The sequence below is a fragment of the Pan paniscus genome, chromosome 1, assembly GCF_029289425.2.
Source record: "Pan paniscus chromosome 1, NHGRI_mPanPan1-v2.0_pri, whole genome shotgun sequence".
Taxonomy (NCBI): Eukaryota; Metazoa; Chordata; class Mammalia; order Primates; family Hominidae; genus Pan; species Pan paniscus.
The window spans coordinates 198,363,636-198,387,200 of NC_073249.2; the positions used below are offsets into that span (position 1 = coordinate 198,363,636).

Genomic DNA, 23,565 nt, shown 5'->3' on the forward strand with positions numbered 1-23,565 from the left:
TGAAAAATATACCAACACTTTGAAAGGAGGCAGTTACACGGAACATATCAAACAGATATAATGCAAATATGGGTGTGACTGTTAATTGGGTTGGCATCTTATGGTTAAGCAACCAGATAAAAAAAATTGACAGAGGAGCCTTTCTGTTCTGGGAACCATTCTGATTTATGTAGAAACTTTTGCAAAACCATATGTCTATCTCATGGTTTAAAGCTCTCACAGGCTGGCCAGGTGTGGTGGCTCACACCTGTAATCCCAGCACTTTGTGAGGCCAAGGCGGGCAGATCACCTAAGTCAGGAGTTCGAGACCAGCCTGGCCAATATGATGAAACCCCATCTTTACTAAAAATACAAAAATTAGCCAGGTGTGGTGGTATGAGCTTGTAGTCCCAGCTACTCAGGAGGCTGAGGCAGGAGAAGCACTTGAACCCGGGAGGCAGAGGTTGCAGTAAGCCGAGATTGCACCATTGCACTCCAGCCTGGGTAACAGAGCGAGGCTCCATCTCAAAAATAAAATAAATAAAATAAAATAAAACTCTCACAGGCAGCTACATCTTCAATTTCCACATTCTTAGAGGATACCCAACTGTGTCCAATATATATTTTTTTGTTTCTTTTCTTTTCTATCTTTTTTTTTTTTTAGATGGAGTCTCACTCTGTCACCCAGGCTGCAGTACAGTGGCGCGATCTCGGCTCACTGCAGCCTCTGCCTCCTGGGTTCAAGCAATTCTCCGATCTCAGCCTCCCGAGTAGCTGGGACTATAGGTGCATGCCACCATGCCTGGCTAATTTTTGTATTTTTAGTAGAGATGGGGTTTCATCATATTGGTCAGGCTGGTCTTGAACTCCTGACCTCAGATGATCTGCCCACCTCAGCCTCCCGAAGTTCTAGGATTACAGGCATGAGCCACCGCACCCAGCCTCTTTTCTTTTCTTTTTCTTTTTTTGTAAAGATAGTTAGATGCCACGTAGTAAGTGGCAATGCCTTGTATGTGTGTTGTCAGGCCCAAAGGCCCTCTTCCATCCTTGTCAAGTGGAGTGCTAACCTTCTCTCCTTTCATGCAAAACCCAATATGTATTTTTAAAAATTATACTCAAAGTGATGGGTGTGGTGGCTTACACCTATAATCCCAGGACTTTCGGAGGGCAACGTGGGAGGAATGTTTGAGGCCATGAGTTCGAGACCAGCCTGGGAAACACAGAGAGACCCTGTCTCTACAAAAAATTACAAAAATTAGCAGTGCATGGTGGCGCATGCCTGAGGACCCAGCTAGTCAAGAGGCTGAGGTAGGAGGGTGCCTTGAACCCAAGAGTTGGAGGTGGTGAGCCATGATGGAACCACTGCACTCCAGACTGGGTGACAGATCAAGACCCTGTCTGAAAAGAAAAAAAAAAATCACACTAAAAAAGGTAAATGAATACTCCACAACAAAGTAAACATATAGACTAGGTACAGGGTCTGACGCCTGTAATCCCAGCACTTGTGGAGGCCAAGGTGGGTGATCACTTGAGGCCAGCAGTTCGAGACCAGCCCGGCCAACATGGCGAAACGCTGTCTTTGCTAAGAATACAAAAATTAGCCTGGCGTGGTGGCAGGTGCCTATAACGCCAGCTACTCAGGAGACTGATGCATGATAATTGCTTGAACCTGGGAGGTGGAGGTTACAGTGAGCCGAGATCGCGCCACTACTCCAGCCTGGGTGACAGAGCAAGACCCTGTCTCAGAAAACGAAACAAAACACACACAAAAAAACAACACATCTAACAACATCTAACACAAATACTGGCATAACCAAATCAATCAAGCAAATCTAAGCAAAGGCCTACCGGATCAGTGTGTTTCCAATCTGGTGCCGTATTTCATTCCACTCCTCCTTGCTTTTACAAGGCCAAGAATTCAGGTTCAACTCTGGTTCACTGGGTCTGTGGTTCAACTTCATTGCCAGTGTGTCTTTCCTCTTCACTTTGTTGGCGAGAGCACCTTTGCACACGGGGAAGAAAAAAATGTAGAACTTGAGGCTTAAAGCCAAAGGTTCAACCTTACCTGGAGCTAGGCAAGAGTCTGAACAAATACAATATTTAATTCCCAGTTTCCACCTGGCCTCAAATGATCCAGCCGAACACTGAGGTGGGGGTAAAGCTAAAGACACCTAAAAATCTTTTTAGCCAGATGGACTGAGATGGTTAAAAGGTATCTTTTCTCTTCTATCAGGCCTCTACATTTTTCCTCCTTGGTAAGAGTTGCTACAGGAGAGAGAATCTAAGCATGGGACAGCCCTCTGAATTAAAACATAAAGGCTTTCATACTAACACCTCATAGTCTGTCTGTTTTTAAAGCTGCCTTTCTACTTTAATTAATCAGGACTCAATTATTTGCAAAGATGTGCGGGTATGAAAATGTTTATTTTTCTCTGCCCTGTGGCAATAAGTTCATTAGACCAAAGGGAAAACATCACTTTTATCTTTTCAACTTAGCCCATGTGCCACCTTTCCTCTACTCCATATTGTTGTTGGTTTTTTTGTTTGTTTGTTTGTTTGAGACAGAGCTTTTGCTCTTGTTGCCCAGGCTGGAGTGCAGTGTCACGATTTCGGCTCATTGCAACCTCCGCCTCCCAGGTTCAAGTGATTCTCCTGCCTTAGCCTCCTGAGTAGCTGAGATTATAGGCGTGGGTCACCACGCCCAGCTAATTTTTTGTGTTTTTAGTAGACACGGGGTTTCGTTATGTTGGCCAGGGTGGTTTGAACTCCTGACCTCAGGTGATCCACCCGCCTCGGCCTCCCAAAGTGCAGGGATTATAGGCGTGAGCCACCACGCCTGGCCTCTTTTTTTTTTTTCTGAGACGGAGTCTTGCTCTGTCGCCCAGGCTGCAGTGCAGTGGCACGATCTCAGCTCACTGCAACCTCCACCTCCCAGGCTCAAGCAATTCTCCTGCCTCAGCCTCCTGAGTAGCTGGGGTTACAGGTGCCTGTCACCATGCCTGGCTTTTTTTTTTTTTTGCGACAGAGTCTCGCTCTGTGACCCCGGCTGGAGTGTAGTGGCGCAGTCTTGGCTCACTGCGACTTCTGTCTCCTGGGTTCAAGCAATTCTCCTGCCTCAGCCTCCTGAGTAGCTGGGATTACAGGCGCCTGCTACCACGCTCAGCCAATTTTTTATTTTTAGTAGAGATGGGGTTTCACCACGTTGGCCAGGCTGATCTCGAACTCCTGACCTCAGGTGATCCGCCTGCCTCGGCCTCCCAAAGTGTTGGGATTATAGGTGTGAGCCACCGTGGCCAGCCATGCCTGGCTAATTTTTTCTATTTTTAGAAGAGATGTGGTTTCACCATGTTGGCCAGGCTGGTCTCAAGCTCCTGACCTCACTGGCCTCAGCCTCCCAAAGTGCTGGGATTAGAGGCACTTAGGTGAATAGTTTTAAAATTGGGGGCAGACAAAAACCTGAAATTAGTACAGCCATTGTGGAAAACACTATGGAGGTTCCTTAAAAAACTGAAAATGGGGCAAATGAGGTGGCTCAAGGCAGGAGGATTGCTTGAGGCTGGGAGTTTCAGATCAGTCTGAGCAACACAGCAAGACTCCGTCTCTACTTAAAAAACAAAACAAAACAAACAAACACCCTTAAAAATAGAACTACTGGGCCAGTCACGGTGGCTCATGCCTGTAATCCCAGCACTTTGGGAGGCCAAGGCAGGTGGATCATGAGGTCAAGAGATCGAGACCATCCCAGCCAATATGGTGAAACCCTGTCTCCACTTAAAAAAAAAAAAAAAAAAAATACTAAAATAAGCTGGGCATGGTGGTACACACCTGTAATCCCAGCTACTTGGGAGGCTGAGGCAGGAGAATCGCTTGAACCTGGGAGGCGGAGGTTACAGTGAGCTGAGATCGTGCCACTGCACTCCTGCCTGGTGACAGAGTGAGCCTCCGTCTATTAAAAAAAAAAATAGAATTACCATACGATCCAGCAATCCCACTGTTGGGTACATATCCAAAAGAAAGGAAATCAGCAAATCAATCAGTCATGCTTATTGCAGTACTATTTATAATCCCCAAGATATGGAATCAGACTAAATGTCCATCAATAAATGAAGGGATAAAGAAAACGTGGTGTATATACACAATTGAATATTATTCTGCCATGAAAAAGAAAGAAATCCTGTTATTTGCAACAAAATGGATGGAACTGGAGGACATTATGTTAAGTGAAATAAGCCAGGCACAGAAAGATAAATGTTTTATGTTCTCACTCTTACGTGGGAGCTAAAAAAGTTGATCTCATGGAGGTAATAAATAAAATGGTGGTTACCAGAGGCAGGTAAGGGTAGAGGGGATGGGGGAGAGAGAGACTGGTTAATGGGTATAAAAACAGAATTAGACAGAAGGAATAAGATCTAGGCCAGGCGTGGTGGCTCATGCCTGTAATCGCAGCACTTTGGGAGCTGAGCTGGGCAGATCACTTTGAGCTCACAAGTTCGAGACCAGCCTGGGCAACATGGTGAAACCCTGTCTCTACAAAAAAATACACAAATGAGCTGGGCGTGGTGGCTCACACCTGTGTTCTCAGCTACTTGGGAGGCTGAGGTTGGAGCATCGCTTGAGCCAGGAAGTGGAGGTTCCAGTGAGCTGAGATTGTGCCACTGCACTCTAGCCTGCAGAGTGAGACACTGTCTCAAAAAAAAGGAATAAGATCTAGTGTTCGGTGGCACAATAGGGTGACTATAGTTAACAATAATTCATTGTATATTTCAAGATAACCAGAAAGGTAGATTTGGAATAATCCCAATACAAACAAATGATAAGTGCTTGAGGTGGATAGCCTAATTACCCATACACACATGCTTATATCAAAATATCTCATGTACCCCATAAATATGTACTACTATTATATATCTATAAAAATTAAAAATAGGCTAGGCATGGTGGCTCATGCCTGTAATCCTAGAGCTTTGGGAGGTCAAGGCAGGGGGATCACATGAGGTCAGGAGTTCAATAACAGCCTGGGCAGCTGGGCACAGTGGCTCACACCTGTAATCTCAGCACTCTGGGAGGCGGGCGGATCACGAGGTCGAGTTTGAGACCAGCCTGGCCAACACAGTGAAGCCCCGCCTCTACTAAAAACAAAAAAAAATTAGCTGGGCCTGGTGGCAGGCGCCTGTAATCCCAGCTACTTGGGAGGCTGAGGCAGGAGAATTGCTTGAACCCGGGAGGCGGAGGTTGCAGTGAGTTGAGATCGTGCCACTGCACTCCAGTCTGGATGACAGAGCAAGACTCTGTCTAAAAAAAAAATATATATATATATATATGTGTATATATATATATATATATATATCTTTTATGGCCAGGCGCGGTGGCTGACTCCTATAATCCCAGCACTTTGGGAGGCCGAGGCAGGCAGATCACCTGAGGTCGGGAGTTTGAGACCAGTCTGACCAACATGGTGAAGCCCCATCTCTACTAAAAATACAAAATTAGCCAGGTGTGGTGGCACACGCCTGTAATCCCAGCTACTTGGGAGGCTGAGGCAGGAGAATTGCTTGAACCTGGGAGGTGGAGGTTAAACTGAGCCGAGATCACACCATTGCACTCCAGCCTGGGCAACAAGAGCAAAACTCTGTCTCAAAAAAAAAAAAAAAAAAAAAAGAACAGGCTAGGCAACATAACGAGACCCTGTCTCTACAAAAGCAAAAAACAAAACAAAAAATCAAAGAAACCTAACCAGTTGTGGCACACATCTGTCCTAGCTATTTGGGAGGTTGAGGTGTAAGGATCACTTAAGTCCAGGAGTTCGAGGCTACAGTGAGCTACGATTGCACCACTGTACTCCAGCTGGGTGACAGATCAAAACCTTGTCCAAAAAAAAAATAAAATTAAATTAAAACAAAAAAAACAAAAAACCTAAAACCTGAGTGACTCGATCTACTTGAATCCCTGTCTTGGCTTGTTTTAACAGAGGGGTGATAATAGGGACAAGGAGTCCTTCACAGTGGCTTCCAACATCAGTTAGCCAGATGACTTAATGGGAGAAGGTACCTGTTTCCATATCTCTTTTGACACTTGCTAAGATCAGCAAATAGCTTTATCTGGAAAAGAATTCTCTGTTTTGCTTTTCCCTCCCTTCTTACTCTGATAGCTTTCAACTTCATCTTCTTCATCTCGGTACTGAATGGGACCTTCTGAATCAGAGTCGCTCTCCTTCTCTTCTTCCTCCCGTAGACACTGTGGTAATTTAGGAATGACTGAGGTAGGTGTCATTTCTTCACTGAATGTGGATGGACAGGTTTGCTCCTCCTCTTCTTCATCGTCTGGACTAACAAATTAACATAATTATATTTTCCTTTTAGAAACGAAGAGGATAACTGACTTTTAAGACAAAGGACTGAAATAAAGACTGGGCGTGGTGGCTCATGCCTGTAATCCCAGCACTTTGGGAGATGGAGGTAGGCAAATTCACCTGAGGTCAGGAGTTTGAGACCAGCCTGGCCAACATGGTGAAACCCTGTGTCTACTAAAAATACAAAAATTAGCCGGGCATGGTGGCAGGTGCCTGTAATCCCAGCTACTTGAGAGGCTGAGGCAGGAGAATCTCTTGAACCCAGGAGGCAGAGGTTGAAGTGAACCGAGATTGTGCCACTACACTCCAGCCTGGGTGACAAGAGTGAGATTCTATCTCAATAAAAAAAAAAAAAAAAAAAAAGACAAAGGACTGAAATAACCATAAATATAAAAAATCTATGAATGAAGTAACTTATAATTAATTCTCTCCCTTAACTTTAACAATCTTGCTAAGAAACTTCTTAGCAGGTATTAATCTAAGGGTTCAGATCCCAGCTTTACCACTTATTAGGCACTGGTGCTTTCCAGAATTTGTCTAATGTCATTCTCACAAGCCTACAGAGTAAATATTATTCCCATTTAGAGATGATATAACTAAAGAGCAGAAGGCTTAAGTAACTTAACACACTATAAGCTAAGAGTGGTAGTGCTGCAGTTTGAACCCAGGGCTATCTCACTCCAAGGTGAATGCTCTTAAGCACAACATTATACAATGCCTTCCCTGTAGTATATAAAACTAGCGGTTGTAATTTTTCATGTACATAATTTTGTAAATTTTGTGTCATCACAAAAATCTCCATGAAAAAAAAAATCACGAGAGTAAAAAGTCAAAATTTGGCCAGGCGCAGTGGCTCACACCCATGATCCCAGCATTCTGGGAGGTTGAGGCAGGCAGACTGCTTGAGCCCAGGAGTTCGGGGCAAGCCTGGGCAACATGGCAAAACCCCATCTCTAACAAAAAATATAAAAATTAGCTGGGTGTGATGGCATGCGCCTGTAGTCACAGTTACTCGGGAGGCTGAGGAGGGAGAATTGCTTGAGCCCAGGAGATGGAGGTTGCAGTGAGCCAAGACTGCACCACTGACTCCAGCTTGAGCGAGAGAGTGAGAACCTGTCTCAAACATAAATAAATAAATAAATAAAAATAAAGTTTTAAGATAAGATTAAAAAAAGAAAGAGTCCAAATTCTACAACTTATCCTTTTGGCAGAGTATTCTTTGTACTTTAAATTTATTCACAACGCTGGGTGCGGTGGCTCACACTTGCAATCCCAGCACTTTGTGAGACCGATGCAGGTGGATCACCTGAGGTCAGGAGTTCGAGACCAGCCTGGCCAACATGTTGAAACCCCATCTCCACTAAAAATACAAAAATCAGCCAAATGTGGTGGCACATGCCTGTAGTCCCAGCTACTCGGGAGGCTGAGGCAGGAGAATCGCTTGAACCTGGGCGGCAGAGGTTACAGTGAGCGGAGATCGTGCCACTGCACTCCAGCCTGGGTGACAGAGCAGGACTCCATCTCGGAAAAAAAAAAAAAAATTATTCACATTTTCTTTTTTCCTGTGAGACAGAGTCTCGCTTTGTCGCCCAGGCTGGAGTACAGTGGCACAGTCTTGGCTCACTGCAACCTCCACCTCCCTGTTAAAGCGATTCTCCTGCCTCAGCCTCCCGAGTAGCTGGGATTACAGGTATGTGCCACCACGCCTGGCCAATTTTTGTTATTTTCATCGAGACAGGGTTTTACTGTATTGGCCAGGCTGGTCTTGAACTCCTGACCTCAAGTGATTGGTCCATTCGCCTCAGCCTCCCAAAGTGCTGGGCTTACAGGTGTGGGCCACTAGGCCCGGCCCACATTTTCTTTTTATAAGTAATTTTTTCCAAGCAGGGCTATCTAGAGTAAAGGAGAAATAAGAGGCAAGCTTTAAAGGCACTTACACTTTTAGCATTTCAATAGTGATGGGAAGAGACCTGGTCCGACCCAGCGTACTGCTGTCCTCAGAAAAGCTGTCACTGTTTTCAAAAAGCAACGAATGAGCTCTGTGAGAACCCTCCAGAATAGGAGTCATGGGAAGTGGGCTGGTGAGGGCCTGCTGGATTCGAATATGCAGTGGGAGTGGAGGCAGCCTAGAGGGTATATGGGGCTCCCCAAAGTTCTGGTCCAATATCCTCTTGGGGACTTCCTTTTTCTGATCTTCCTGCTGGGGAATCTCCTGGTGTAGATCTAAGGATGGTGGAAACTCAATTTCTGGCACAACTTGAAAAGTCTTAGCAGGGAATGGAGGGGTGCGTGGAGGCTCTGGAGGTATATGAGTAGGCAGTGGTGGGGACGGAGAGCGAGGTGAGATCATTGGTAGTAGTTCCGAGCCCATAGAACACGTGCTCTTCTCTCTTTCATCACTTGGTGTTTTTGTGGTGATGGCAGCAGCAGACTCCAAGGTGGGTACTGAGGTTGATGGAATGCCTCTCTTAGGTGGTAAGGGTGGGGACGGTTTTGATAACAATGTACCACTGTTTATTGCTTGGGACAGTTCAGCTGGAAAAGAGAGAGCAACACATCAGTTTCACGACTTTCCAATGCTTTGAAGGGCCGGCCCAGGGCCTAGAATTAAAGTTGAGTTCAGTTTTAATCTTTTAAGCAAGTTAAATAATTTCATAGTTTTGCCATTCCCTATATATTTTATCCTGAAATGAAGTTTATATTTATTCAAATAGAAGGCCTAATAAATGTACAGAGGTGTAGGAAGACTGATGAGTAGCTTACTTCATTGCTATGGCAACAGATATGACAATTTTTTTTTTTTTTTTTTTGAGACAGGGTCTCACTGTCTCGCCCAGACTGGAGTGCAGTGGCGTGATCTTGGCTTACCGCAACCTCTGCCTCCCAGGCTCAAGTGATACTCCTGCCTCAGTTTACCAAGTAGCTGAGATTACAGGCGCACGCCACTACGGCCCGGCTAATTTTTGTATTTTTAGTAGAGGCGGGCTTTCACCATGTTGGCCAGGCTGGTCTCGAACTCCTGACCTCAAATGATCCACCTGCCTTGGCCTCTCAAAGTGTTGGGATTACAGGCGTGAGCCATGGCACCCGGCTAACAACTTTTTGTAACTTGATCTTGGTGTAGTTAATATGAATAGAGACAAAAAAAATCTGATAAAAAGTTATCTTGTGGCTGGGCACTGTGGCTAACACCTGTAATCCCAATACTTTGGGAGGCCGAGGTGGGCAGATTACTTGAGGTCAGGAGTTCGAGACCAGCCTGGCCAACATGGTGAAATCCCGTCTCTACTAAAAAAAAAAAACAAAAAAAAAAAGACCCAAAAATTAGCTAGGTGTGGTGGCGGGCACCTATAATCCCAGCTACTCGGGAGAGACTGAGGCACGAGAATCTCTTGAACCTGGGAGGCGGAGGCTGCAGTGAGTCAAGGTCATGCCACTGCACTCCAGGCTGGACAGCACAAGACTCTGACTCAAAAAAAAAAAATTATTTTGTATAACAGTACTCCATTAAAAAATTTAAACATTCAGATAGCATAAAATAAGTATTAGTGGGTATTGTTACCATATCCTGATAATGATATCTAGATATCTTAGCTCTGTGTTATAAAACTGTCAATACTGACATCTTGAATTTTTATAGCAATTGCAAAGTCCTTTGAAGAAATCAAAGTGTTTTTTGTCCTTGAAGTCATATTCTCCTTATACCACCTGAGGTGACAGGGGAAAAAAGATAGCATCTTTACCATTTTTCAGAAGGAAAAAGCAAGGCCACAGAAGCTAGGTGACTTTGCCCAAGATCATACTACAAACTGGCATGGACTCAGTTGGTATCCAAGTCTCTGACTATTTGACTGCATCCTACTGTCTCTAATTTTTTTTTTTTTTGAGACGGAGTCTTGTCGCCCAGGCTGGAGTGGAGTGGTGCCATCTCGGCTCACTGCAAGCTCTGCCTCCCGGGTTCACACCATTCGCCTGCCTCAGCCTCCCAAGTAGCTGAGACTACAGGCGCCCACCACCACTCCCGGCTAATTTTTTGTGTATTTTTAGTAGAGACGGGGTTTCATCATGTTAGCCAGGATGGTCTCAATCTCCTGACCTCGTGATCCGCCCGCCTCGGCCTCCCAAAGTGCTGGGATTATAGTCGTGAGCCACCACGCCCGGCCTACTGTCTCTAATTTTTATTGGTATGCACACCTCTTATGTTCCCTTTGCACCTCAGCTTCCCATGTTCACTCTCCACTATATGATGGGCTCCTTGATGGCAGGGCAACCTTGTCTCCATCAACATATCATCCACAGGGCTGTGCACAGTACCTGGCATCTAGTGGACCCTCAATATATGTTTATTAGATGAGAAGCCTTCACCCTGTATCATGACAGTATATATTCCTATGGTTTCACCAAAGCCCACAATGACTCAGCAAAGGTGTTGGTGTTGTTTCAGCAAAGTCCCTTTGGAGGGCTCCAGATGACCTGTAAGAAGTGGATCATCAGATCACACAGGAGCAAAACTGGTAAAGTAATTAAGGGGTAGTTATTTTTTCCCTGCTGACAGGAAAAAAAAAAAAAGTAGTTCTTTTGATCACCAACCTCTAACCTTCTACTCAAACCCTTTAGTTTCATCCCACTCAGTATTCTCAAACACTCTCAAAAACTTCCCTTAAATAAAACTGTATTTGTCCTAAATCTCCAAAATTGGAGATGTTCAAAGTAAAAGGCTAGCTAATTATTTTTTTCTTTTTTGAGATGGAGTTTCACTCTTGTTGCCCAGGCTGGAGTGCAATGGCGCCATCTCGGCTAACTGCAACCTCCACCTCCTGGGTTCAAGTGATTCTCCTACCTCAGCCTCCTGAGTAGCTGGGATTACAGCCATGTGCCACCACGCCCGGCTAATTTTTTGTATTTTTAGTAGAGATGGGGTTTCTCCATGTTGGTCAGGCTGGTCTTGAACTCCCGACCCCAGGTGATCCACCCGCCTCGGCCTCCCAAAGTGCTGGGATTACAGGCATGTGCCGCTGTGTCCGGCCAAGGCTAGCTAATTTTAAAATTCCTTTTTTTTTTCTTTTGAGACAAGGTCTCCCTCTGTTGCCCAGACTGGAGTGCAGTGGCATGAACAATAGCTCACTGCAGCCTCGATCTCCTGGGTTCAAGTGATCCTCTTGCTACAGCCTCCCAAGTAGCTAGGACTACAGGCCCATGCCACCATGCCTGACTAATTTTTTTAATTTTTAGTAGAGACAAGGTCTCGCTATGCTGCCCAGGCTGGTCTTGAGGTCCTGGGCTCCAGTGATACACCTATCTCAGCCTCCCAAAGTGCTGGGATTATGGATGTGAGCCACCACACCCAGCCTCTTTTCTTTTTAAATTTCTTTTTATTTTTAAATTAAATTAATTTATTTTAGACAGGGTCTCACACTGTGTCACTGGAGTGCAGTGGCACAGTCACGGCTCACTGCAATTTTGACCTCCCTGGGCTCAGGTGATCCTCCCACCTCAGCCTCCCAAGTAGCTGGGACCATAGGCATGTGCCACCATGCCCGGCTAATTTTTTGGGGGGTATTTTTTGTAGAGATGGGTTTCTCCATGTTGCCTAGGCTGGTCTCAAACTCCTGGGCTCAGGTAATCTACCTGCCTCAGCCTCCCAAAGTGTTGGTACTACAGGTGTGAGCCACTGTACCTAGCCTTTTCTTTTTTTTTTAGAGACAGGATGTTGCTCTGTTACCCAGGCTAGAGTGCAGTGGTGCAATCATAACTCACTGCAGCCTTGAACTCCTGTGCTTACCCAATCCTCTTACCTCAATCTCCCAAGTAGCTAGAATTACAGGCACATGTCACCATGCCCAGCTTATTTTTAAATATTTTATAGAGATGGGGTCTTGCTACGTTGCTCAGGCTGGTCTTGAACTCCTGGCCTCAAGTGATCTTCCCACCTCGGCCTCCCCAAATGCTGGGATTATAGGCATGAGCCGCTGTGCCTGGCCTAATTTTGTAATGTTTTAATGTCTCTCATCATAAATAATTTTTTTTTTTTTTTGAGACAGAGTCTCGCTCTGTTGCCTAGGTTGGAGTACAGTGGTGCAATTTTGGCTCACTGCAACCGCCACTTCCCGGGTTCAAGTGATTCTCCTGCCTCAGCCTCCTGAGTAGCTGGGATTATAGGCATGCACCATCATACCCAGATCATTTTTTGTATTTTTAGTAGAGATGGGGTTTCGCCATGTTGCCCAGGCTGGTCTCAAACTCTGGGCCTCAAGCGATCTGCCCACCTCGGCCTCCCAAAGGGCTGGGATTACAGGCGTGAGCCACCATGCCTGGCCCCATAAATAAATTTTAAAAAAGGCTTTCTAGAAAAACACTGCATACACACACAAAAAGATTCTAAAAATGTGAATTTTAGGAGTAGTGAAAGAGATATTTTTGGAAAGATTGGATTTTTGCTGATTCTCTAAAAATAGCTGTTAGCTATTCCATCTACAACAAAACTCATTCCTGATGAGACCATAAATGAATATTTTTACTTTTGAATTAATAAAATAAATTATATTTGGTAATTTGAGGAAGGCATATATGTTAAGGAAGTAAATTCTGGTATATATACCCTGACAACAGCATCTGGCTGTAGTTCTGTGGAAAAATTTCAGAGTGTTTCTGGGATGGGTAATAATTCCTTTCACCCGTTCAGCTATTGCTGGTGGTTTTTCCTTAGTCGTAATACTCCATGTTATACAGATGAGAAGACAGTAGTACTTCTGAAGCAATGATTTCCAAACTTTTGGATTTCAGTGACCGAAACAATAACAAAAATCTTGATCAACCTCAGATTGTTGGTTTTTTTTTCTAGTGTTTTTTTGAGGTTGTCATTTTCTAAGATTTCCAAATAAGGCTTGATATTAAGTAAACCATTTATGATCATAATCCTTTTGTGAAAGAAATGGCATTTTAACACCAAAGGATTAGGAAGGTTGTAATTTTAGAATAAAAGAGAGTCCTTTAAATTAAATCTATTTAGCTCTAAGAAATGCTCTGTGAACTGTTCTATTTTTCTTCTTTTGTTGAGGACCCCTCATGGACTAATACTGATTCCTCAGTTACAAGGTCTATTGTTTTGGGCTATTTACCTCAAGCTAAGAATGAGCTCTGCAGTTTAGTCCAGGGTATCATACACAAATTATCATATTATATGTTGCCTTAACTTGAAAAGGGTGGTATGCCACTGGTGTAGAGCAGAGGCTCTTAATGTGTGCTCCCTGGAGAGCAGCATCAGTGTCATCTGGGAACCTATTAGAAAGGCAAATTCTCAAGCCCATCCCAGGCTTACTAAAATCAGAAACTCTACGGGTAGTGTCCAGCAGTCTGTTATCATAAGCTTTCTAGGTGATCCTGAGGAGAACACCAGTTTGCAAACACTACTGTAAGGAACAGAGGTCTGGACCTGAGAGTTGAAAAGCCTATGTTCAGTTTCTATCTTTCACTAACTACAACCTTTTTCTTTTTTTTTTGAGATGGAGTTTTGCTCTTGTTGCCCAGGCTGCAATGCAGTGGCACAATCTCAGCTCACTGCAACGTCTGCTTCCCACGTGCAAGCAATTCTCCTGCTTCAGCCTCCCGAGTAGCTGGGATTACAGGTGCCTGCCACCATGCCCGGCTAATTTTTTGTATTTTTAGTAGAGATGGCGTTTCACCATGTTGGCCAGGCTGGTCTTGAACTCCTGACCTCAAGTGATCCACCCGCCTCTGCCTCCCAAAGTGCTGGGATTACAGGCATGAGCCACCGCGCCCGGCCTACAACCTTGAATGAGTCACAATGTCTTCATGTTCTAATTGCCCTACCTATGGAAAAGATAAAATTGGTTTCCTGCAGCACAAGGTAGTTTTGAAAATAAGTATGTGAAAGCTCCCCAAGTTCCTCACAGGTAAGTCAACATGACACTATCCATCCAAAGTGGTGGTAATAACAACTTCATCCTGTTTTCATCAAGCTACTCCAAACTGTCATACTCATAAAATATTCTAAGCCTGTTTTTCAAGGTTTGAATCACTCCACCCAACATGGTGATATTAAATATTTAATGAGTATAGTTTTTATTCATTCATTCAATCGTGAACAAGAACTTTAAGCAATACTAAGCCTAGTATCATTTTTCCTGAAAAAACTATATTTTTATTAGCTTTGAAGCACTCATTAGCTTTCCTCTCCCTTTCTTGAAAATTCTTCTAAGAAATTGTGCATTTATATAAAGAAAGTAGACTTAAATAGAACTTTGGGTAAATGCAAAAAATTTACTAAACCCATACAAATTTTACTGATTATGTTCCCTGCTTTCTCTACCATCACTTATTTTAACATAAGAATAGCATTCTTAATTCTCCCAAGATAAAACATGATTTTATCAGAACAATTTAAGTAATAGCTTCTGCAGTTCCCTATGAAGATAACTATGCCAGACACTGAATCCCAAATTCCACTGGCATCTACAGAATCATCCTTTTATCTACTAGACTCATTTATGCTTATGGAAGGCATAGGTAGTTTTAAGTAGATATAAAAATTTTCATTTGAAAAGTTTGCCTTGCCCCTTGTGAGCTGAGGCATTATTCTAATTTTTCAGCAAGTGCCACAGATAATTCCATGCAGGTGGAATCTGTTATGGTTTTCACATATCCAGTCCAATTACACACACACACACACACACACACACAAATATGTATAGTGTTTTGGAATCATGGTTTTAGAAAAATAGATTAAATATTAGATTAAAAAATAGGTTAAAACCCCCCAAACTTAAATCTAATCTTAGTGATGTTTACATTTATGGCCATCTGCCTCAGTTTCATGACTTTTTTTGTTTGTTTGTTTTTGTTTTTTTGAGACGGAGTCTCTCTCTGTCGCCTAGGCTAGAGTGCAGTGGCACAATCTTGGCTCACTGCAACCTCCGCCTCCTGGGTTCAAGCAATTCTCTTGCCTCAGCCTCCCAAGTAGCTGGGACTACAGGCACGTGCCACCACGCCCGGCTAATTTTTTGTATTTTTAGTAGAGACGGGGTTTCACCATGTTGCCAGGATGGTCTCAATCTCCTGACCTTGTGATCCACCCACCTCGGCCTCCCAAAGTGCTGGGATTACAGGCGTGAGCCACCGCACCCGGCCTATTTTTTCTTAACCTAAGACTTTTCTCCACATTGAGGTCATTCAAAGGGACAAGATATGGAAAATTCTCACAGACCAAATCAATGTTGTACCAGTTATCAAATAAAATAACCATCCAACATCAAACCAAACCCAAAACACTGGAAGCCTAAAGACTTACTTACCAATGACAGGGTTGCTATTTCTGTGAGCTGGTTTAGGGGGAGGGATAGGGGGCTGCTTGGCAGGGACCATATGAGTGAGGCTTGGGGTAGCAGTAGTGTTAGTGCTGGCAGGAGTAGCAGGCAGAGTCCTGGGTGCTGGGGAAGGGGTGACAGAGAGATTAACAGTCTTTGCGAGGCTTGTGGCAGCAGTGGTGGCAGCGGGTGCTGTGGTGATGGAGGTGGAGATGATGAACCTTGCCGTGCCGCCAGAGGAAGTGGCATCCTTTGCTTGCCCTTCACTTGCTTCATGAGAAGAGGACAAGGGTCTTTTGGGAGGAAGTAAAGGTGGTTTGGGTACATTCTCAGGAACAGACTCTGCTTCAGAATTAGGCTGGCTTCCAGTTGAGCCTGTGTAATAACATGTATGGTATAAAAAGGGAAGAGAGAGTAACAAGAGAGACTGAAAAAGCTAACACATCTATGAATTTATGGCCAATTTCACCAATTAATTTATAGATTAGCTTATAGGTTACCGTTCTCAATGCCTCCCAACCTCCCCATACTTAAGAAATGTCAGTAAGAAAGGCTCACTAAGAGATGCTCATTGTGGTAGTGATTCTTCACACAAGGGCCAGGCTACTGGAGGAGAGCCACAACAAAATTCCTTGGGTGAAAGAAGTGGAATGCGTAGCTGGAAAAAATCCTATAGGTATCTGATACTTAACATCCTCTTCCCTTCTTGAGGATCACAAATTTAGGTATTTTGTGAATAAAAGCAGGGTGGGGGAGGAAATTCCCCTTGAAGTTGCTAGTTAAGGTATTGTTAAAGGAGAATGTAATTCTCTCTAGATTTCACTTTTCCCTGTTCTCTTGCAAACCCCTTATGTAAGGAGAATAACCGGCCCGTGGCTCTTAAACTCAAAAATCCAGAGTTTCTTACCTAGTCGTTTCTTTAGGTCCTCTTCTGGAATAGCTTTCCTAAGACTTGCTAATCTTACTGGCTCTTCCTCTACTTGGACTGGACTAGATGATCTGGCATTCCCTATGGGGGTGGTATGGCCATTCTTTAACATGGCATGGCTTGGCTTTCCTGGATCCTCACCACCTGCAAGGTGAAAGAAGAGTACAAAGTGATGAAGTTGTCACGAATAGATAGAAAGAAGAGTTAGTAATTTCTTTTTTTCTTTCTCTCTCTTTTTTAAATTGAGACAGGGTCTCACTATGTTGCCCAGGCTGGTCTTGAACTCCTGGGCTCAAGCAATCAGCCCGCCTTGGTCTCCCAAAGTGCTAGGATAAATGGCATGAACCACTGCGCCTGGCCAGAGTTGGTGATTTGAGACAGGGTCTCACAGACCAGGCTGGAGTGCAGTGGCATGATCTTGGCTCACTGCAGCCTCTGCCTCCCGGGTTCACGCCATTCTCCTGCCTCAGCCTCCCAAGTATCTGGGACTAGACGCCTGCCACCACGCCCGACTATTTTTTTGTATTTTTTAGTGGAGACGGGGTTTCACCGTGTTAGCCAAGATGGTCTCGATCTCCTGACCTCGTGATCTGCCCGCCTCAGCCTCCCAAAGTGCTGGGATTACAGGCGTGAGCCACCGTGCCTGGCCCAGGGTTGGTGATTTCTAACCTTTCTTATCTTCTTTCCCTCGTCTTCCTGTTTTAGTTTATTATTGAGATCTAGATTATCTGGATGCTTAAACAGAAACAAGTAATTTCTTTTTCCAATACATGTTTGATAGCCTATTATGTGCCAAGTACGTTGTTATATGAATAAGACAAATAAAAGGCGGGTGCAGTGTCTCACACCTGTAATCTCAGCATTTTGGGAGGCTGAGGCAGGTGGATCACCTGAGGTCAAGAGTTCGAGACCAGCCTGGCTAACATGGTAAAACCTTGTCTCTAGTAAAAATACAAAAATTAGCCAGGCATGATGGCAAGCGCCTGTAATCCCAGCTATTCAGGAGGCTGAGGCAGGAGAATCAACTGAACCCAGGCGGCAGAGGTTGCAGTAAGCCAAGATTGTGTCATTGCACTCCAGCCTGGGCAGCAGAGCAAAACTTCCATCTCAAAGAAAAAAAAAGACAAATGAATAGGGCAAACTTATTATATATAAGTAACTACAATGTTAAATGTCAAGAGCTCTAATTAGTGAAGTACTGTGGTAGGAATGAAGAAGAAATCATTTTCCTGGAGTGAGAACAGAGTTAGGAAGGCATCACAGAAAGTATCTGAGCTGGAGTTGAGATGGTCTTGCTATGTTACCAGAATGGGCCTTGAACTCCTGGGCTCAAGCAGTCCTCCTCTCTCAGACTCCCTAGTAGATGGGACTATGGCACACACCACCATGCCTTGCTTTGAACTGGATCTTGAAGGAGTAGGAGCCTACCACACTGAATAAAGACAGTCTGTTTGGAAGAAGGACAGCATGTATAAAGGTGTGAAGTTATTCAACATGTTTGGGGCACTGGCAACTAGTTTGGTCTGGCAGGAGAATAGATTCACATAAGAAATGGTTATGGGGGGCCGGGTGTAGTGGCTCACGCTTGTAATCCCAACACTCTGGGAGGCCGAGGCGGGTGGATCATCTGAGGTCAGGAGTTTGAGACCAGCCTGGCCAACATGGTGAAACCCCGTCTCTACTAAAAATACAAAAATTATTCGGGTGTGGTGGCAGGTGCCTGTAATCCCAGCTACTCGGGAGGCTGAGGCAACAGACTCCATCTCAAAAAAAAAAAAAAAAAGAAATGGTTATGGGCTGGGCACAGTGGTGCTCGTGCCTGTAATCCCAACAATTTGGGAGGCTGAGGCGGGAGGATCATTGAGCCCAAGAGTTTGAGATCAGCCTGCGAAACATAGTAAGACCCTGTCTCTACAAAAAAGTAAAAAAACTAGCTGGGTGTGGTGGCACATGCCTAGTCCCAGCTACCTGGGAGGCTGAGGTGGGAGGACTGTTTGAACCCAGGAGATCAAGGGTACAGTAAGCCATGATCAGACCACTGTGCTCTAGCCTGGGTGACACAGTGAAATCCAACATCATTCTTCATGAAGTTCCAATAAGAGGTGGAGTGTGGGCTCAAAGTAATGAAGATTATAAGGCAAGTGAAAAGGTACTTCTAAAGCTAAAGTAATCTGACAACTACTTTTTATTTTTAAAACAGGGTGGGGGTAAGATGACAACAACTATACAAAAATATTAAGTTACTGCCCATGTTTAACAAAAACAAGATTTTCTAGAATACTGAAGCAATGATTTCAAAGTCAACAAAGGCTGCTCTTTGTGAAAACAACATAATAAAAGTTTAAGACAGTGTTAATTAGTTTCTATTCAGCACACACTAGTGAAATACATGCAAAAGTGATCAGTTATCTCAAGTTACTTAATCAGGGATGTCTACTTTGCAGTATAATTTCTTATATTAAATATAGAGGGTTCTGCAATGTTAATGAAGTGGAGTAGTACTATGGGGCTTTAACATCACTGAATGTTCTCCTTAAACCCAGAAAATCAATTAAAATCAATTAAATATTTTACAGTACAGTCAAGTTAGCACTATAATCAAGCCAAAAGCCACCTTTTTTTTAAAAAACAGGGTCTCACTCTGTCGCCCGGGCTGGAGTGCAGTGGTGCAATTACTACTTACTGCAGCCTTCAATCTTCTGGGCTCAAGCCATCCTCCATCTTTTGGGCTCAAGTAGCTAGGACTACAGGCCTGCACTACCATACCTGGCTAATTAAAAAATTTTTTTATAGAGATGAGGTCTCACTATGTTGCTCAGGCTGGTCTGGAACTACTGAGTTCAAGGGATCCTCCCACACTGGCCTCCCAAAGTGCTGGGATTACAGCATGAGCCACCACGCCAGGCCAGCCAAAAGCCCCCTTTAAGTATGAAGAGGACTTCAAGGTTCAAACACTACTTTTGGCCTAAAATGCAGATCTATAAGCCAGCATGAGGCCCATCCCTGTTTTTAGATACAGAATAAAGCTTAGGTCATTTATCTGGTTGGCAGAATGGCATCTTGTCCAATGGCTGCAACTCGTTTATTAATTGGGCCTGTGAACTTGTAGGCTAAAAACAACTTGGATTAGGAGCTAATAGAAAGTATAGGGCAAAAGATCCTCAGGCGTGGTGGCTCAAGCCTATAATCCCAGAACTTTGGAAGGCCGAGGCAGGTGGATCACTTGAGCTCAGGAGTTTGAGACCAGCCTGGCCAACACGGTGAAACCCTGTCTCTATTAAAAATACAAAAATTAGCTGGGTGTGGTGATGCATGCCTATAATTCCAGCTACTCGGGAGACTGAGGAAGGAGAATTGCTTGAACCCAGGAGGCAGAGGTTGCCATGAGTGTAGGGCAAAAGAGACTGAAGGTGAAAAACAAGAAATGAGTAATGTATGTGGTTTATGATAAGTGAGCAAGAAAGGTGAAAAGAAAGGCCATGGAAAGTGGAACAGCTGTATCAAAAAAGCAAGGGCCAGGCCAGGCATGGTGGCTCATGCCTGTAATCCCAGCACTTTGGGAGGCTGAGGCAGGCGGATCACTTGAGGTCAGGAGTTCGAGACCAGCCTGGCCAACATGGTGAAACCCCAACTCTACTAAAAATACAAAAATTAGCCAGGTGTGGTGGCGGATGCCTGTAATCACAGCTCCTCGGGAGGCTGAGGCTGGAAAATTGCTTGAACCCAGCAGATGGAGGTTGCAGTGAGCCGAGATCACACCACTGCACTCCAGCCTGGGCGAGAGAGTGAGACTCTGTCTCAAAAAAGAAAGCAAAGCAAGGGCCAAAGAGGTGCTACAGTGAAACCATTATAGTAGTACGTAACTACCTAAATACTGAGAAGATTTTGTGTCCTAATGTAAAAAAACAAATAGAGTTATATAAAACAAAAGTTATATATGCTCATAACTAGTCACATACAAAAAAAAAAAAGAAAGAAAGAAAACATCGCATAGCGCCTGGGCACAGCAGCTCACGCCAGTAATCCCAGCACTTTGGGAGGCTGAGGCAGGAAGACTGCTTGTGCTGTCCATGAGTTTGAGACTAGCCTGGGCAACATAGGGAGACCCTGTCTCAATTAAAAAACAAAAAAAAAGCCCACCCATGTTCCCACCTCAACTTCAGAGGTAACCAATTGTAATAATATTTCAAATTGCTCCTTCAAGCTTGTTGTCTCTGGTTAGTTTTTATACAGTTGAGATAATAAATCTTCAATACATACAATTTAATTTTTTGAATAGGCAATATATTCGCATGGTTTAAAGCCCAAAAAGCATACAGTAATACTCCATCTATTTGGTTCCTTTCCCCTATTCTTCAAAGGATATGATTTTTAAAATTTTTTTGAGAAGGAGTCTTGCTCTGTTGCCCAGGCTGGAGTGCAGTGGTGCCATCTCAGCTCACTGCAACCTCTGCCTCCTGAGTTCAAGTGATTCTCCTGCCTCAGCCTCCCAAGTAGCTGGTACTACAGGTGCCTGCTACTACGCCCTCCTAATTTTTTGTATTTTTAGTAGAGATGGAGTTTCACCATTTTGGCCAGGCTGGTCTCAAACTCCTGACCTTAAGTGTTCTGCCCGTCTCGGCCTCCTAAAATACTGGGATTACAGGCGTGAGCCACCATGCCTGGCCAGTATATAATATGGCTTTCAGATTTTGCCTCATGCAACATAACTCAGATGAAGAGAAATGAGATGCAACCAATGTACTATACTTTCACATTTACAATAACTTGCTTCATAGAGTCACACACTGAAGAAAGTCTTGACATTATTAAACAAACAATGACTGGTGGACTGGTGCAGTGACATGGGCATGGGGACAAATGTGTTAAAAAAAAAAATGAGCTGGGCGCAGTGGCTCAAGCCTGTAATCCCAGCACTTTGGGAGGCCGAGGTGGGCAGAACACCTGAGGTCAGGAGTTCGAGACCAGCCTGGCCAACTTGGTGAAACCTCATCTCTACTAAAAATGCAAAAATTAGCCAGGCACAGTGGCTCACACCTGTAATCCCAGAACTTTGGGAGGCCAAGGCGGGCGGATCACCTGAGGTTAGAAGTTCAAGACCAGCCTGACCAACATGGTGAAACCCCATCTCTACTAAAAAGTCAAAAGTTAGCTGGGGGTGGTGACAGGTGCCTGTAATCCCAGCTACTTGGGAGGCTGAGGCACAAGAATTGCTTGAACCCAGGAGGCAGAGGTTGCAGTGAGCCAAGGTTGCGCCATTGCACTCCAGCCTGGGCAACAGAGCAAGACTCTGTCTCAAGGGGGGAAAAAAAGACACGCAATATTGTAGCTGGCACAAAGTTGAGGATGTACACAGAGGAAAGGAATGTTTGCCCCAAGGAAGGAAGGGTGAACTTTTTTTTTTTTAAAGGCCACCCTCCAACCCAAAAATAGCAATACAAAAGAAAGAAAGAAAATTCAAATATCTCGTCAGACCCAATCAAAGACCAAGTGCACAGAGACAGGCATATGCTATTTATTTGTAAACTCACCTTGCTCAGGGTCTTCCAACAGAACCCCTCTTTTAACCAGCTCTTCTCTTGGCTTTCGCATAGATATTTTCCGTTCTAAAACTAACATTAAATTGGAAAATGGCACTCAGAAATGTGACAGTTGAAAGTCAACCTTACACTTAGCATTCTAATTCTACAGGTAAAAGAATAAAGTAGTGTAAGTTTATATTCTCAGGAAAGAAAATAACTAGCAGACTAACTTCAAATTAAAACTCTTAAATTTCTTTTATAACCTGTGCTGTCAGGAAAGCATCACTTCCAAAAAACTAGCCTTACATAATTGTAACTTAAGAGAAAATTTCATTAGTAAGTTATTTATGGATGAACTTTGTGTGGATGGGCAGAGTAGAAAATAAGCATTTTATTTATGTATGTATTAACTCATTCAGTCATTTTCTTCACCAAGTTCTGATGGAAAGAAGCATCTTAGATTTGCGACAGTTCAGGAACTCCATTCACCACTCAATAGATACTTATATCCCATCAAAATACAAACCTGGGAATGAGGGTATACAATATTAGGTTTAGTAAATGACCATTTTGATGTTTAATTCTAAAAGATTAAACTCTGGCCAGCCACAGTGGCTCATGCTTGTAATCCCAGCACTTTGGGAGGCTGAGGTGGGAGGATCGCTTGAGCCCAGGAGTTCAAGACTAGCCTGGGAAACATAAGGAGACCCCGTCTCTACAAAGAATTTAAAAATTAACTGGGCACAGTAGCTCATGCTTGTACTTCCAGATACTAGGGAGGCTGAGGCAGGAGGATTGCATGAGCCCAGGAGGTTGAATCTGCAGTGAGCTGTGATTGCGCCACTGTACTCTAGCCTGGGCAACAGAGGGAGATCCTGTCTCACCAAAAAAAAAAAAAAAAAAAAAAAAAAAGAAAAGAAAAAGGAAAGAATAAAAGATTAAACACCCTCTTCAAATAGAGGACTACAGAAACTTGGGAAGATAAGGAAAAATTAAATACATCTAACATAGAGAATTCTAACTCAGAACACACATTTAACCCTTAATATCTCACCTTCTGAAGTCTCTTTAAATTTATCACTACTTTTTTTTTTCCTCCATTTCCAGGGCTTGAAGATCTTGCCAAAGCCTGAGAACTTGCTCTTCCTTTTGGTAGGAGGTGTTGTGTCTCCTGCTTCCACACTGTCCATGACCATGCCTGGCTCTGTAGTGGGCTGGTCTGCTTCCTCTGTTACATGGAAAGAAGAGAGGGAAGGAAGCAAATGTATTATTTCAGCATAATCTCTAAAATGTCCCTTCCCCTCTCTTCCTGTGGTAGTTGGAAAGGATCGGAGCAACGATAAACAATCATGCAGACAGGGAGACTCCTGGACATCACATGGACACCAAACATCAAAATCCATTAACAGATAAACTACTAAGGAGAAAAAGGAACCAAACCAAGCTGATATCATTTTAGGACAA

The 23,565-nt window shown here is 43.9% G+C and overlaps 1 protein-coding gene and 1 pseudogene across 7 annotated transcripts in view; both read right to left on the reverse strand.

Moving 5' to 3' along the window:
- PHACTR4 (phosphatase and actin regulator 4) overlaps positions 1 to 23,565 on the reverse strand; it is a 133,830-nt gene that overhangs the window by 18,000 nt on the left and 92,265 nt on the right. For 5 of the 7 annotated variants that reach the window (XM_034959466.4, XM_034959474.4, XM_055096022.2 and 2 more), the window contains 7 exons: positions 23,156 to 23,329; positions 22,111 to 22,191; positions 16,559 to 16,723; positions 15,640 to 16,026; positions 8,266 to 8,863; positions 6,120 to 6,304; positions 1,828 to 1,981 (listed from right to left, as the gene is read on the reverse strand). In XM_034959466.4, coding sequence (XP_034815357.1) covers positions 1,828 to 1,981; positions 6,120 to 6,304; positions 8,266 to 8,863; positions 15,640 to 16,026; positions 16,559 to 16,723; positions 22,111 to 22,191; positions 23,156 to 23,329 — 1,744 coding nt within the window. The remainder of the gene's footprint in view (positions 1 to 1,827; positions 1,982 to 6,119; positions 6,305 to 8,265; positions 8,864 to 15,639; positions 16,027 to 16,558; positions 16,724 to 22,110; positions 22,192 to 23,155; positions 23,330 to 23,565) is intronic. The other 2 variants (XM_063593584.1, XM_055096023.3) reach the window with 1 other exon arrangement.
- On the reverse strand, positions 950 to 1,068 carry LOC112438630 (U6atac minor spliceosomal RNA; annotated as a pseudogene).